Source organism: Mycosarcoma maydis, chromosome 4, assembly GCF_000328475.2.
Source record: "Mycosarcoma maydis chromosome 4, whole genome shotgun sequence".
In the NCBI taxonomy this organism is placed as follows: domain Eukaryota; kingdom Fungi; phylum Basidiomycota; class Ustilaginomycetes; order Ustilaginales; genus Mycosarcoma; species Mycosarcoma maydis.
In genome coordinates, this window is record NC_026481.1 from 494476 (window position 1) to 508408 (window position 13933).

Sequence of the window (13933 nt, forward strand, 5' to 3'; positions counted from 1 at the left end):
AGTGACGGCTAGCGGCGTGAGCGAATTGGCGGTAAGAGGGCTGCGACGGGCCAGGTGCGGGTGCGTACGAAGGGGAAGGTTGGGGCGGACGTGGCAGAAAGGGGGCATCATTGGACGTTGGGCTGGTGCTGGGCCCTGAGAGGGAGCGAAGAGCCGCTCTTGCCATCTCTTCCTTGTCCGAGACGGGACGACGCGCCGAGGAGGGGTGGGTGCTGTTGTCACGTCCGTGGGGCAGCATGGTGGAATCATACAGAGACCAACCGAGAAGTGGGGTTCACTGCCGATATCTGCATCGAGGGACGGAGCCAGTTTCCAATACAGTGGAAAGAGGAAGCGAACTTGTGGTGCGGCGATGTGTACGGTTGTAGACAGTACACAGAGCAAAAGATGACAGGCGACGCGAGGTAGCGGATGTGTGTGTAACAAGGACCGAGGCGCAGATCAAAAGCAAGTGGCGGTCAAGAAAGGGGGGAACGACGATCAGAAGCCGGTGTGGTGGCAACCGAGCAGACACGACAGAGTGGCTGCGGTAATCAGATAACCAGTCACGAGTGCGATGGCCGCGAGATTGTACGACGTATATAGAACCGGATGTGAATGAGTGGCTTGCGGGTGAATCACGACTGGTGTCGGTACCGTGTACGGATCGTGGATGATGGACAAACTTCAGGATTGGCAACGTAAGGAAGGATACATGATAGGTTCGCTTCATCAGCCGAGAGAGAGAGAGAGAGAGAGAGAGAGAGTCGTGAGTCGCCGTTCGTGGTCCGTGGTCCGCAATCCGCAATCCGTAGTCCGTAGTCCGTAGTCTGTGGTGCGTGGTGCGTGGTGCGTGGTGCGCGGTCCCTGATTCGGCCCGTGACGGCCAAACAAAGGTCAACGGGCGTTTGAGTCAAGTGACGGACCAACGACAACTGACGACAACTTTCTCGCGTCGGATGCAGCACCCAGCCAAACGGAAGAAAACTCGACCAAAGACGCCGCAGTTGGCGTTGTTGGCTGTCTGACTCACTCACTCGGTTGCTGCTGCGTCACTGCGCTCCCACGCTTATAACTTGTAGTAACGTACAGTCGTGAGTCACGAGTATTTATTAATATTATAAGTAGTATGATTATCTTATTGATATTGATTATTTACAATTTACTCCGCTCAAGATCCGAAACGCGCCTTGTTCGACCGGGGCGTGCGGCAATCAAATCGTAAATCGTCAACCACGAATCACGAATCACGAATCACGCACAAATCACGGCCATCTACGGTGGTACCACAGGTTAAACTACAAACCCCGGAAAGCGTTTCATTCCGCATCCATTTCGTCTACCGTGCTATATTCTAATCACCCATATCATGTCATTCGTGACTGCGGTTTCCGCCCGCCGCCACAACCCACGACACACTATCATGTATGTCGCGGACTGTACGGTACAACCCTCGGCGCGCTGCGAGGCAACATGCGGGTGCTCGATGTGCGGCTTTCGACCTGATGTCGCGGGCCATTCGCCTCAGTGCGCCAAGAACCAGACAATGGCGGTCCACGATCCACTGCGTCTAGTCGCGAGGGTGGCGTATTCACAATCGTGAATGCTCACAGACTGTACAATCCAGCACAGTTACAGTAGTATTGATAGGCAATAACTAGCAAAAGGTAGTTTTTCTTTAAAAAAAATTATTGGTTGTTTTTTCGCTTTGAATTTTGTTTGGTTCGCTTTGATGGTTTCGAAACATTTAACAAAAATTCCAAGTCACGAGCTGGTGAGAGCGCATCCGGGTCAACGACGGTTTCTCATCCATCACGAGTAACTTAGCAACGTCAACGAGAACAAACACTTGCACCTTGCCACTCAGTCACGCAGCGGATCTGAACCAATCGAACCGAGCTGAACCGAACCGAACCGAATCGAAACCAAACCAAACCAAACTAAACGGAGCGGATCGGCGTCGAAACGGTGATTTGTGTTTCAACGTCGGCGAATTTTCTCAAACATGTGTGCGCTGGAAAACGTCGATGGCTGTGGAATCGAGATGGCGCTTTCCAACTATGCCCGATTGTTCACAGGTGGCTTCACTTTGCTCTTTGTGAATCCCGCACTCTGTGATTGGCTGCACTTTGGCAAACGCTGCATTGACACGATTCTCTCTCTATCAGTCTGTGAGTCATGTCTTTGAGTGGATTTGTGATAGTCGACTGGAGCTAGATGGAGCACCAGCGCCAGTGTCTGTAAAGTGCATTGGCAATGGCGCTCTGATGTGCTTGCTCGCTCGTCCAGGCTGACGTCTCGCCGACGTTGCGCAAGCGATCAACTAGACAGCAGCTGATCCACGATGTGCATGCAGCAAGGACCCTGCAATCGTGAATCACCTACGCCATCGCTCGCTTCTCGTCAGTCACGCATCCACACGCGTCGTGTGTCGTCGTTGGGTCATTTCGCGCTCCACATTCACAATTCACGATTCACGATTCACCGACTGATTCTTCGCCGTTGGTGATTGACAATCGTGAATCCGTCACCGCACGGACCGTTCAACCGAACCAACTCACCAACTCACCAACTCACCAACTGTTCACCAGAACAGGCTCACCTGTGTTTCGTCGTGCGAACCAAGCTCGACGTGCAACACTTGGGTGATTTTCTACAACTGTGCTGTTGTACTGCACTGTCCACTGTGACTGCATGTCAACGCGTGTAACGCGGCTAACTTACAGTCGTGAGTCACGAGTACTGTAAATCGTGAATTCCTCACGACTGCCAGCCAGAAACGACGCATCCGTTTCCGTGTTAAAGTCGAAACGAGTCAATCACAGAATCACCCATCGTGAATCACAATCTGTGAATCGTGAATGTTGAGCCGCTCGAGCTGTGTCGAATGTGCTTCGGTGTGACTGTACATGTTCGTAATTCACGATTCACGATTCACGATTCACGATTCACGATTCACGATTCACGATTCACGATTCACGATTCACGATTCACGATTCACGATTCACGATTCACGATTCACGATTCACGATTCACGATTCACGATTCACGATTCACGATTGTAGCCAAGTTATAGTCACGAGTACCAACATTTCGGTCATTCGGCTTACCCCACTCGCTTTCGTCCTCACTGCCACCATCCTCCCCAGTCCAGCTGCTCTTGAGCTGTGCCGTGCTGTGCCGTGCCGAGGGGTGCCATTACCACCAACATTACCGCTCTTTTTCCACCCTGCTCCTGATCCCTTTCGACCATCGAATCATTGCAAGTGGCTACCATGGCGTCCACCAGTGTCGCAATGGATACCAACCATGACACGGCTCCACTTCAGCAGCTGCTCAGCTTGACCAACGCTCCGCTCAAGTACACCATAGCTCAGGCATCCTCCTGGTCAGGCACCTATCATCCCACCAACATCCTTCACAATCGTCCACACGAAATGTACTCGAGATGGTCCGGCTCTTCTCAGCACGCTGCCAACTCGGCCCTCTCCGTACCCACCGCCGCTACCACCTCCTCTTCCTCCACTGCCACCGCCATGGGCGTCAACCCTTCCAGCTACCTCGCCAACCCGTCCAACCCAGCGCTTGCATCCACGCCCAACCTCGTGCCTGCCTCCAACTCGAGCCATACTTCTTCTCCCTCTTCTACGGCTTCGGCTGCCACCCTCGGCGCCTCTCAATCCGCATCAAGTCGCAGGACAGCCACCGTCACAGTAGCGGCGGCTGGTACAATTCCAGCCCAATCCCACAAGCAGTACATTGTCCTCAAACTCGAAAAACTCAGCGTTGTGCGATCCATCACGTTTGGCAAGTATCACAAGCCGCATCCTTGCAATCTTCGTGACTTTAAAGTATACGGCGCCACCAGCATCGACAGCCTCCTCCCCTCGCTCTCGCTCAACGGTCGTCCACCAGCAAGCAAGCGTCTCCTCCGTGGTGGACTCAAGAATGACGCCATCCCCGAGACGTTCGAACTACGATGGCTCGAAGATGCCGCCACTGGCTCCGGTTCCGGCTCCTCGATCGAATCCTCCACCTTGCTCCCCGCAGACGGCGAACCGGATCGTCGCTCGGCCACAAACGCGCTCGTCAACACAGGCAATGCCGTCCCATTTGCCGTTCGATACATCAAGATTGTCCCCCTCGCCGCTCACACGCCCAACTACAACTTTTCCATCTGGCATGTCGCACTCGCCGGCGTCAGCGATCCTCTCCTCGTCTCCCGTGTCGCACAGAGCTACCAAAACCATCGACAATCCACCGCCACGCGTCTCATTCTCAAACACCTTCGAGAACACGGTCACCACACCGCATTTCAAGCTTTGCTACAGTCTTCCCGCCTTGCACCCCCAACGCACTCAGACGCTGCACCACAACAGCCCAAGTTGCTCCCCTACAGTCCACACCGCCCCTTTGAGCATCCTCTCCTCACCACACTCTTTGATGCGCTCGTTCGACGCGGTAGCTGGGACCAAGTCGAGCTCTGTCTCAATCGCGCTGCCTACGGCGACCTCCTCGACACTACTCACAGCGGCTCGTCTACACCCATCTCTCCAGGCGCAACTGGCGCTGGTCTAGCATCGCCTTTGATCGCAACCCTCTCCCGCAGCGGTGTATGGACGCAGCCATGGCAAAAGTCCATGTTCTCTTCCTACATCTCCCGCCAGATTCCCAAAGCCAGCTGGTCCCAAATTCATCCTCTGGCGTCTATCTCGCTCCATCATTCCCACTCCCACTCCCATTCCTCCGAGCCTGCTGCCAAATCCTCCGCAGCACCCTCAGGAAGGGGTGGCCATGCCATGGTCTTTGATGCAGACAAAGGCATCGCCTACCTCTTTGGCGGATGGGACGGTCAGCGAGACCTTTCCGACCTGTGGGCCTACCACGTCGGCGAGAATCGGTGGCGCCTGATTTCGTCCGACACCCAATTGCAAGGCGGTCCCAGCCCGAGAAGCTGCCACAAGATGTGTCTCGACGAAAAGAGCGGATGCATCTACCTCCTCGGTCGCTACATTGATTACGAAAGCGTCCACCAATCCGAGGCAATGCCAGCCGACTCGATCGCCCACACCACTCGCCCCGCTGTCAACTCTTCTTCCAACTCTTCCTCGGCGGCGGTGGCAGCACCGCCTCCTGTGACGCCTTCCTCTTCCACCGCACGCACCACACGCGCCAACTTTCTCGCGCGTTATCCAGAGTCGATCACTCGCGACATTCACATGAACTTGGATGACTATTTGATACAACCCCAAGACTCGCCCATCGAGGCGTTCGGCCAAGTGGACCAGACGACTACATCACGCGGAGCATCAGCCGCGCGCGGGGCAGTCTCGGCTGGATCCACACCGGCGCCAGCGTCCAACTCGGAAGCCTCGCCCTTACTCACGAGCAGTAGCTTTGCGGACTCAACCGCAAGATCGTCAAGAGCTTCCTCGCGTCTTCACAACAGCGTACGATCCGACTCACAGCAGCGACCGCCTTCCCTCTCGTCTCCACCGGGTCGCGAAGCCGACTTTTTCCGCTTCTCGACTCGTTCAGAGAAGTGGGAAAGGCTCAGCACCGATACCTACGCTGACGGAGGCCCCAAACTCATCTTTGACCACGGTCTCGTCATTGATGCACAGGACCAGATGATGTACGTCTTTGGTGGCCGCGTCACCGATCCCGACCCGGCCAAGTTTGAGTTCAGCGGCATGTGGCGCTACGATATCATTCAACGTAGCTGGACCTTTCTCTTTGACGATCGCACTTCCAATGGCGCCAAGATCCTCAGCCGATCCGGACACAGCATGCTGCTCGACAGCGGCCGTCCCGGTGCGTCTGGCATTTCGCCTTCGCACACGCGCCAGATCTGGATCCTCGGAGGTCAGCGCGGTGCCTCGGCGACGTTTTTGGCCGACATGTACACGTACAACTTGGCTACCGGCGCTGTTCGAGAAGTGTCGCGCAACACGGCGCACAACGGTCCCGAGGCTGCTTTCACCCAACGAGCTACGATCGACGTTGCGGCTCGAGAGATCAGCGTCTTTATCGGACTCATTGGCAGTCGCAATGAACGAAAGAGAAGTGCATTTTGGATCTATAGCATCCCCAGATCATCATGGCGCAAGGTGTATCAGTACGAAGGCGGCAAGCGCTCCGAGTTTGCCTCGGAAGCTATCACTGGCGCGCTGGCCAATACGCAAGCGCTAGGACTTTACGGTAGCGATGACGCGGCGCTTGGTTCTACGGCTGGCCTCGACGCCGACGGTGAGCTGGAGGGAGACCAAGTTCCCGAATCCGGTCCTCTGCAAGCACTGCCGAGTTACTCGGACGAGATTAACACCGACGACGAGGAGATGCCCCTCGAGCCATCCACCAATAGCTGGACCGCGTATGCTGGGCAGAATACGTTGGAGCCTCTCGGCGGTGCCTCGGCGCATCCGGCAGCAGCCACATCCAGCATCACCAGCCCATCTACGGCTAATTCTACCCGCGCAAGGCGCCAAAGTGGAACAGGTGCGGCCAATGCAGTGCAGGCGACAGAACCGCAGCCGAGATACGCAGCACAGCTGGTGTTTGACGACCGTAAGAAGGTCTACTACCTGCATGGAGGCAACCCCGAGGACGCTTCCGATCGATCGTATCGCCTCGATGATTTTTGGCGTCTGACTTTGCTCCGTCCCACTCCGGGCGAGATTCTGCGCAGAGCCAAGTTCCGCGTGAGAAGACAACGATTCCTCGAGATGACTCGCAACCTGGCACCGACGTTGAACGACTCGGACGAAGACGTGACTGCAGCCGTAGCAGCAGCAACAGCAACAGCAACAGCAACAGCAACAGCAACAGCAACAGCAGCAGCAACAGCAGCAACAGCATCAGCATCAGCATCCTCATCATCACCATCACTTGCTGCGACTCAACCCGGCTTTGTTCTGGACGGTGGACCGCGTCTAGGTCTCGAAGCGCTGATGTACCTGCAGACCGAGGTGGGAGCGGTGGTGGACCATTCGGACGAATGGGAATCGCGCCTCTTCCGTCGACTCATGTCGCATCTCTTGAACGCTGAGATGGGTAGCGTCAGCAATGACGGCGCATCAGCTGGACGCAAGCCTTCTTTGGCAGGCGACCTCATCTCAGCGGACGAAACGCTCGTTGCGGCCGATCGTGGCGTCAGCAGCGGGGGCATCGGATCATCGCCTCTCAACCCAAACGTTAACATGGGTAGCACAGACGTGTGGAGCGGCGCAGCAGGATCTAAACGCACACGCGAAGAGGCTGAGACAGACGAAGCCGAACTGGCCAGCTCCGTTTCGTCGCTCATGAGCGGAGATGACGCTGGTTCCGAAATGATGCTCTCCGCGTCGCAGGTGCTGCAACATCGCAACAGGAAGGTAGCTGCGGCGAGGACGCTACCTACGGTTCATGTGAGGGAGGATGAAGGTAGGCCAAGCTCGCTGTACGTGGAGCGCACGAAACTTTACAGGGAGCTCATTGAGTATTTCAATCCCGAGCTGGTCGAGCCAAGGGCTGAGTTAGGGGGATGTATCGAGGTTGCGCTTGGTGGCTAGTCTTGGTCTCGATAGCGGCGATACGAATGGTGCTTTGTAGCACGTAGTATCCAAAATTTCATTCGTGATTGAAATCGAGTGTTACCAACGACTCAGAGTAGAGATGTGAACAAAGTCGAAGAGAGGCACTCACAGACTAACTTGACTCAAGTTGGTCTATGTCGTGTGTGATGCGAGCCGAACCCCGATCGATCGGGTGATTTGGAATGCCGATTCTGCGAGACGCGCTTGGAATTCAGGGCGCTGTTGTCCGTGCGTAGAGTGGCGGTGAAAGTCAAGAGTAGGTTCGTGTTTCGTGTTTGCGCGCATGGTGGTTGTATTCAGACTACCAACACGCCACAATATCCAACGCAACTGGTATTGGAAGTTGCAACGCGAAGCCAGGAGCCATCTCGTCTCGTATCTTCAGATACTCGTTCCAAGATATAGCTTCTCGACGCTTGGTTAGTAAGCGGCTCGTGCGTGACGCGGTAGCATCAAGTGGCGTTGAAAAGGATTCACACCGGGCTGTTCAGCTGGATCTCTTAAGCAAGGCGGTATCGGAATGGAGACCAAACTTCAAGCGCTGAGAGTGACCGACCTGAAGGCGTTGCTCACCTCGGCTGGCTTGTTGGTCTCGGGTAACAAGCCGGATTTGATCCAGAGGTTGTTGGAGAACCCAAGTGCTACAGCTTCACTTGGTGGAGCAGAGCAAGAGACAGAGGCAGCAGCAACAGCGGCAGCAGCAGAAGCGGTTCCGACACCCGCTGCGACTTCGGTACAAGCACTAGCCCCGGCAGCGGTAGCGGTAGAAGCGTTGCCGGCAGCATCCGCGTCTGCACCCGCGCCCGCGCCCGTGGCCGCATTTGTCGCACCTGTCGCATCCGTTCCTGCACAAGTCAACAACGGATCACCAGTAGAAGCGCCTCCACAGCCCGAGGCGGAAGCGCACCGTCAAGCGCTTATCGTCGAACTGGAGAAACGCAAGCAGCGAGCGGCCAAGTTCGGCCAACCTCTCGGCGAGGCGGAACGCAAACTGGAACGCGCCATCAAGTTCGGCCTGGACGCCGAAGACCAAGCCAACGTGGCCAAGCTCATGCAACCGCTCGGATCCAGACCGGCAAAACCCGCCAAGCCGACCAAGCAGAGTTCAGACAAGACAACACCAGTGCATACCGAACAAGAGAACAAGGCTCGATTCGCGCAATTGCAAGTGGACAAGGAGAAGGCGAAAAAGCGCGCTGAGAGATTCGGCTTGGTCAACGAGGCGCGCGAGCTTGATGAGGAAAAGAAACGCAAGCGCAACGCGCGCGACGACGGCGCGTTGACGGATGCAGACAAGAAGATCAAGGCTTGAGTTGGACGCTCGATCTTACGCCCTAGCTTGCAGCTGGCTGTCGCAGAAGGAAGCACAGCTACAGGTTATAGCCAACTGTATTGTACAAACATGACCAGCGCTTGCTCTTGTAATACAACCTACTCACATTTGGCAAGATGGAAAAGCAAGAGACGGGTAGTGCAGAACCTTTTCATTGACGCAGCGATCAGCGATCAGCGATCAGTGGTGCGAAACTACAAAAGTACAAGCGACTGAGCTATCGACAGCAAAGCTAACACTAGCCAAGCTCGAAGCTCGAAGCTCGAAGCTATAAGCTCGAGCCCGACGAGGATACAGTGATACATGCTCCGAGATCAAGCTCGTCTATTTGGCCTTCTGTTGGCTGGCATATTGATTTTTGAACGGGAAACTACTGACGCTCTTGTCGTGTGCACTGGAGTCGCCCGCCTTTTTCTTGTTTCGCGTCAGGTCGTTGCCGAACATGAAGACGCCGAGTCCCCAAAACGCGAAGCCTGCATGCGCGAAGCCTACGAGTTTTCCAAACGTTCCGATGCCCAATGTGGCGGGATCGACGTGCTTGCTTGAAGCTGCCGAAGCTGCCGAGCCTGCCGAGCCTGCCGACGACCAAGCGGTGAAGGCGTTAGCGCCAAAATAGACGGTGGTTACAAACACGCTGGGAATTCGAAACGGCGATTTTCCATCCGAGGTTGAATCGGGCATTGGAGCCGTGGTCACGGGGATCGCACCAGAGAGCACGAGTAGAAGAGCCGCGATGGCGAGCATCGAGATCGCGTTGGCGTACGAACCGTAGCGTTCGAGCGGGGTGAGCTGAGGTCCGATGGCCGACATCACATCTTGATCAGACGACGTGTTAGGCTGTCCGACCGCGCCTCGTGGCGTGGAGAGCAGCAGAAGCAGTCGTGGGAACAGAAGCAACGGCAGCGAAAGTGAGATCAGGAAAGCAGACGACGCATATGCGTACCAGTGCGCCGGATTGCTGCGAGACGAAATTGCGTCCACGCCATCTTGACGTTTCGAGGTCTCCATTGTGAGCGAAGCTTTGACGCACAAGCTGCGTCACACAGTACGAATGGATGGATGGTTGCGGATCAACAAGCTGCGTCACACAGTACGAATGGATGGATGGTTGCGGATCAACAAGATGAATCTCTCGCTCTGCGATCTCTTTTGTCGATACGCAGTCGATTCTTGTGTTGAGCAAGCTCCACTCGCAGTGCTAGCTCATACGATCTTCGGCAACCGTCGCCCAGCAAGCACAGCGGGCTACACAGGCGGTGAAGCAGCCGAAAAGTAAATGTGTGAATGAGGCCACTAAGCCTGCGCCTTTGCATCAAGGATGAATCACGAATCGTGAATCATTCACGATTCCCGCTTCTTGCTGCCTTCATGGTTTTGGACAGTGTGAGAGCATGTGTGCTGCCAACAGCTCGTACACTGGTTGCACCTCGACGAGACGCACCACAAGCGGCTGAGCCTGAGCGTTGCCTGTGCGGAAACAGTATCACGTGTGCTCTTCTGTCATATGACGAGGTTGGTCCAGCGTGCTGCATCGTGTGGAGGCAATCAGTGCGTGATCAGTCAACCACGTCCGTCCCACGCTCAGCTGGACAAACTGCGAGAGTCGTGAGCGTTGAGCGTCGACGAGGTTTCAGGCGTGAGTCGTATGTCGGCGTCTTGGAAAAGCTACGTCATGTTGCCCGCGATTTGAATCGTAATTGCGCAGCCCCGATTTTTCAATCACGAATCCGAAGCGACCCTCACGTGACTGACAACAGCAGCGTCGAACAGCTGGGGGTGTGAGATCGCACGTCCTTACAAAAACGGACAGCGCCACGGATCACGCATTCGTGATTTCTCTCGGTGTCTCAACGTGGTTTATATATATCTTGATTATTATTAGCTCAGTGATACATACTCAAGACTGTACGTGATCATTTTCCCAGCTTGAGCCTGGGCAAGTCAAAGATCGGCAAGTTCGAGCAAGCAAAGTGACTCACTCACTCACTCACTGTTTGCGTGGGAGTAGCAAATACGGCGAAGCAGAGTCCAAGCAGAATGCATCAACATATATACCATATATGCAAAGACGCCGTCACCGCAGCGCTCGGGTCACTCGGAGTTGGATGCATACAAACGCCGAGCGGACGTTCAACGCCGGCGTGGTGCGTGGCACGAATCGTGAATAGCTTCATAACCGTGAATGGACCCTGAAGCCAACCAGCATCTGTCACGCGTCGACGACATTCTGTGATTCACGATTCACAAATCACGATTCACATTCCTGAGCTACCTTCGTGCTGCATGGCGGAATGCGGCTGCCATCGTCAGACTCTGTAGTCTGAAGCCAGCCTTGATCGCCGCCACCACCGATGTGCATCTTGGTCATGCTCGGAAAATCACCGCTATCCATCACAAATGTCGCAAAGCAACCGCGCCTCGATCAAGGACAGAAGCCCACTTCCACCTAGTTTGCCCCCAAGACCATGTGCACCTTGCAATATGATCCGTATCAGCCTTTATGAAAGCGCAGCCATGGCAAGTTTCTTTGAATGTAGAACAGAGGCACGCCAACCGCGAGTCCAACATTCGTGATTGGCTGCCTCTCATGTCTGCAAACTGCCCAACGCGAACAAAAATGGGAATTCCAAAGCAGGCAAGTTGCATACCCACGCTCGCCTTAAGTTAGCCTGCGGCCGTCTTGAACAGGACGCGTCGGTTTCGGCTGCTGCTGGTGAGGCACATATATACGCCACGCCACGTCAGGCCACGCTACGCTAAGTTATGCTAATCTCGAGCAGTTTTGCACATGACATCTGCTAGTCGCATTCCTCTGGCTTACTCGAGCAGAGCAGGCTCTGTTCGCATGGTCGAGGCAAGCGACCTCATAGATTGCATTTCACCCGTCGGTTCGCACTCCCGCCATCTGCAAACCAAGTTCAGACGACGCAGACCTCGCTGGCTACCACCGCCTTGCTAAAGAATGCTCGTCGCAGCACCTAATACACTGGTGGCTGTCCAAGCTGAGGACGCCATCGCTGTGGTCGATTTTGCGGATTCCAGTTTGGCCACGCAATGTGAAGCGACGGCAGCGCATGAACTGGCCGGAGTGTCAATTGCTCCGCCCTTTTCTCGACCTGTCCGGAGTCGGCGGCCTCGGCACGCACTCGCATCCTTCCCTTCCAGCTGCGCGTCTTGCATCTATGTGCAATCTGCAATGCATTGACGATCCGGATTGCAGCTACAGTCCGAGCCCCGTATCCTTGTGTCTCTACTTGCTCTCTGACCGCCCCCTGAGCTTGAATGTACCGGCCGGTCTGCGCCACATGCTCTCGTATTCACTACATGGCTCGTCGTGTAGGCCTGTTCATCGGCGGATCGTCGACGACGACGCACCTAAGCGCCGTTGCTGCAGCCTGTGTTTTCTCGATGATCAATCTCGTTTCTAGTCTCCATACAGCAAAGCTCACCTCGCCTTCGCCGGCAACAACGTAAAGCAATACATATATCCCTGACACTAGCCCTCTCTCTCTATCTCGCGCTCTCTCTTTCTCTCTCTCTCCACCATCTCCCCGTCTTAATCTCTTGTCCCTTCCCCCTTAACCCCTATTCCACCAACATACAGTTGACCGCTTAGGCCCACTTACACTCTCTTTTGACTCCAACTCGGAACACTCTCTTGCCTCCCTCTATCTTGTCGATTCCCACCTCGGTGCTTCTGCAAATCCTCGTTTCGCATCTGCACCTTGATTCCCACACAAACTCCTGTTCCTTTTGATTCTTGCAGCACAAGCTCATCACACAAATACGCGCGCACACACACACAAGTCAACACGCTAGGACTCTCGGTCACAACGTTCTTGGACAACACGTACCTTAGATTGCTCGAATCGTGCATTCTTCATAACCCTGCCGCCCGCATCTGGCCGTGAGATTCACGTCTATAGATCAGAGTTACGCAACCTGGCTTTCTCCGGAAGCCCACATCGCACATCTACACCGTCTATATAACTTGACTTTGTTCGGAAACGTCCCTCTGATTCGGTTTCCGCATCCCCTCGCTTCTGCAACAACCCATCCGCACCGCCCAAAACTTGGCGCATCCGACACGGACACGGCTCATGGGAAAAATGCGTTTCAGCACGGCGATTACCCTCACGGCTCTTGTTGCCACCGGCAGTGCCTCTGCCTCGGTCTTGCCTCGAGTGCTCGACAACTACGATCTTGCTCAGCCCGTCGCGTTCGAAGAGCGAGAGGTACCGGTGCTTCAATGCGACGCACAGCCGATCTTCATCGGTGACCTCAAGATGTTGTCTACCACAGGTCGCGAAGTGTACGCCGCGTTTGAAGGTATTCGCAACCAGGACGGCTACCAGCAGCTCGACGTTCAAAAGGCGGGTCAACCGTCGCGTATCGAGAAGTTTGCCTTCACGCCTTGCACCAGTTCGTTCATGGGCTACCAGCCCGAGTCGAACAAGGCGGCCGAGGTCACGTTTGGACGTCTGCAACCCGCTCATCTTGTCGGCAAGCGTTGCGTTTCGGCTGACAAGCTCGCGCATTCGGACGCTCGTCTGATCGCCGCCAAGTGCGAACCCTCAGACGATTCCGGTCAGCTCGCGCAATTCTGGAGCTTGACCAAGCAGCCAGCTGCTGAAGAGGACAAGTTTGTGTACTACGTCAACTTCCTCGGCTTGCCCGCGGGTGACCAGCCCGACTTCCCTGGAACCTACACGCTCGGCCAGACCACCGTCGGCGCCAACAAGCTCGTCCGCCTGCAGCACTCCAAGGAAGAAGGAAAGCGCAGCGCATACTTCCTCAAGCTCGCTTGAGCCGTCTCGGTGATTTGGACTAGTCCGACGCTGAATCTAGGTTGATGCTGGTCGTCGAGTTTAAGTCGTCCACCGGCTAGATCCGAGATCGGCGTGCTGCGATCTCGACGACATGCACGACGGCTTCAGCGCATCTCGTTTGTGTCAACGTGCCAAAGCTGCGGAACAGAGCTTGCTCGACAGCGCCAGCATTCGCGATTCCGTTTCCAACATGTTCCTTCCTGGTCCTTCCTGGTCCT

General features: G+C 55.4%; 5 protein-coding genes across 5 annotated transcripts in view; 3 read left to right on the forward strand and 2 right to left on the reverse strand.

The window, feature by feature from the left end:
* Nucleotides 1-238, reverse strand: part of UMAG_15076 (uncharacterized protein) — a gene marked incomplete at both ends in the record, with an annotated part of 1144 nt that extends 906 nt beyond the window's left edge. Inside the window, one exon of the mRNA XM_011390119.1 lies at nucleotides 2-238. Coding sequence (XP_011388421.1) covers nucleotides 2-238 — 237 coding nt within the window. The remainder of the gene's footprint in view (nucleotide 1) is intronic.
* Nucleotides 239-3254: 3016 nt separating this feature from the next.
* Nucleotides 3255-7529, forward strand: UMAG_05224 (uncharacterized protein; the record flags this gene model as incomplete). The annotated part of the gene is made up of 1 exon (XM_011389959.1): nucleotides 3255-7529. One exon carries the CDS (start codon nucleotides 3255-3257, stop codon nucleotides 7527-7529), a length of 4275 nt encoding a protein of 1424 aa, XP_011388261.1.
* Nucleotides 7530-8073: 544 nt separating this feature from the next.
* On the forward strand, nucleotides 8074-8865 carry UMAG_05225 (uncharacterized protein; the record flags this gene model as incomplete). Its single annotated transcript, XM_011389960.1, has 1 exon — nucleotides 8074-8865. The coding sequence occupies one exon, from the start codon at nucleotides 8074-8076 to the stop codon at nucleotides 8863-8865; it is 792 nt and encodes a 263-aa protein (XP_011388262.1).
* Nucleotides 8866-9210: 345 nt separating this feature from the next.
* On the reverse strand, nucleotides 9211-9894 carry UMAG_05226 (uncharacterized protein; the record flags this gene model as incomplete). Its single annotated transcript, XM_011389961.1, has 1 exon — nucleotides 9211-9894. One exon carries the CDS (start codon nucleotides 9892-9894, stop codon nucleotides 9211-9213), a length of 684 nt encoding a protein of 227 aa, XP_011388263.1.
* A 3101-nt stretch (nucleotides 9895-12995) lies between these two features.
* UMAG_05227 (uncharacterized protein) lies at nucleotides 12996-13694 on the forward strand (the record flags this gene model as incomplete). Its single annotated transcript, XM_011389962.1, has 1 exon — nucleotides 12996-13694. One exon carries the CDS (start codon nucleotides 12996-12998, stop codon nucleotides 13692-13694), a length of 699 nt encoding a protein of 232 aa, XP_011388264.1.
* Nucleotides 13695-13933: the final 239 nt, after the last annotated feature.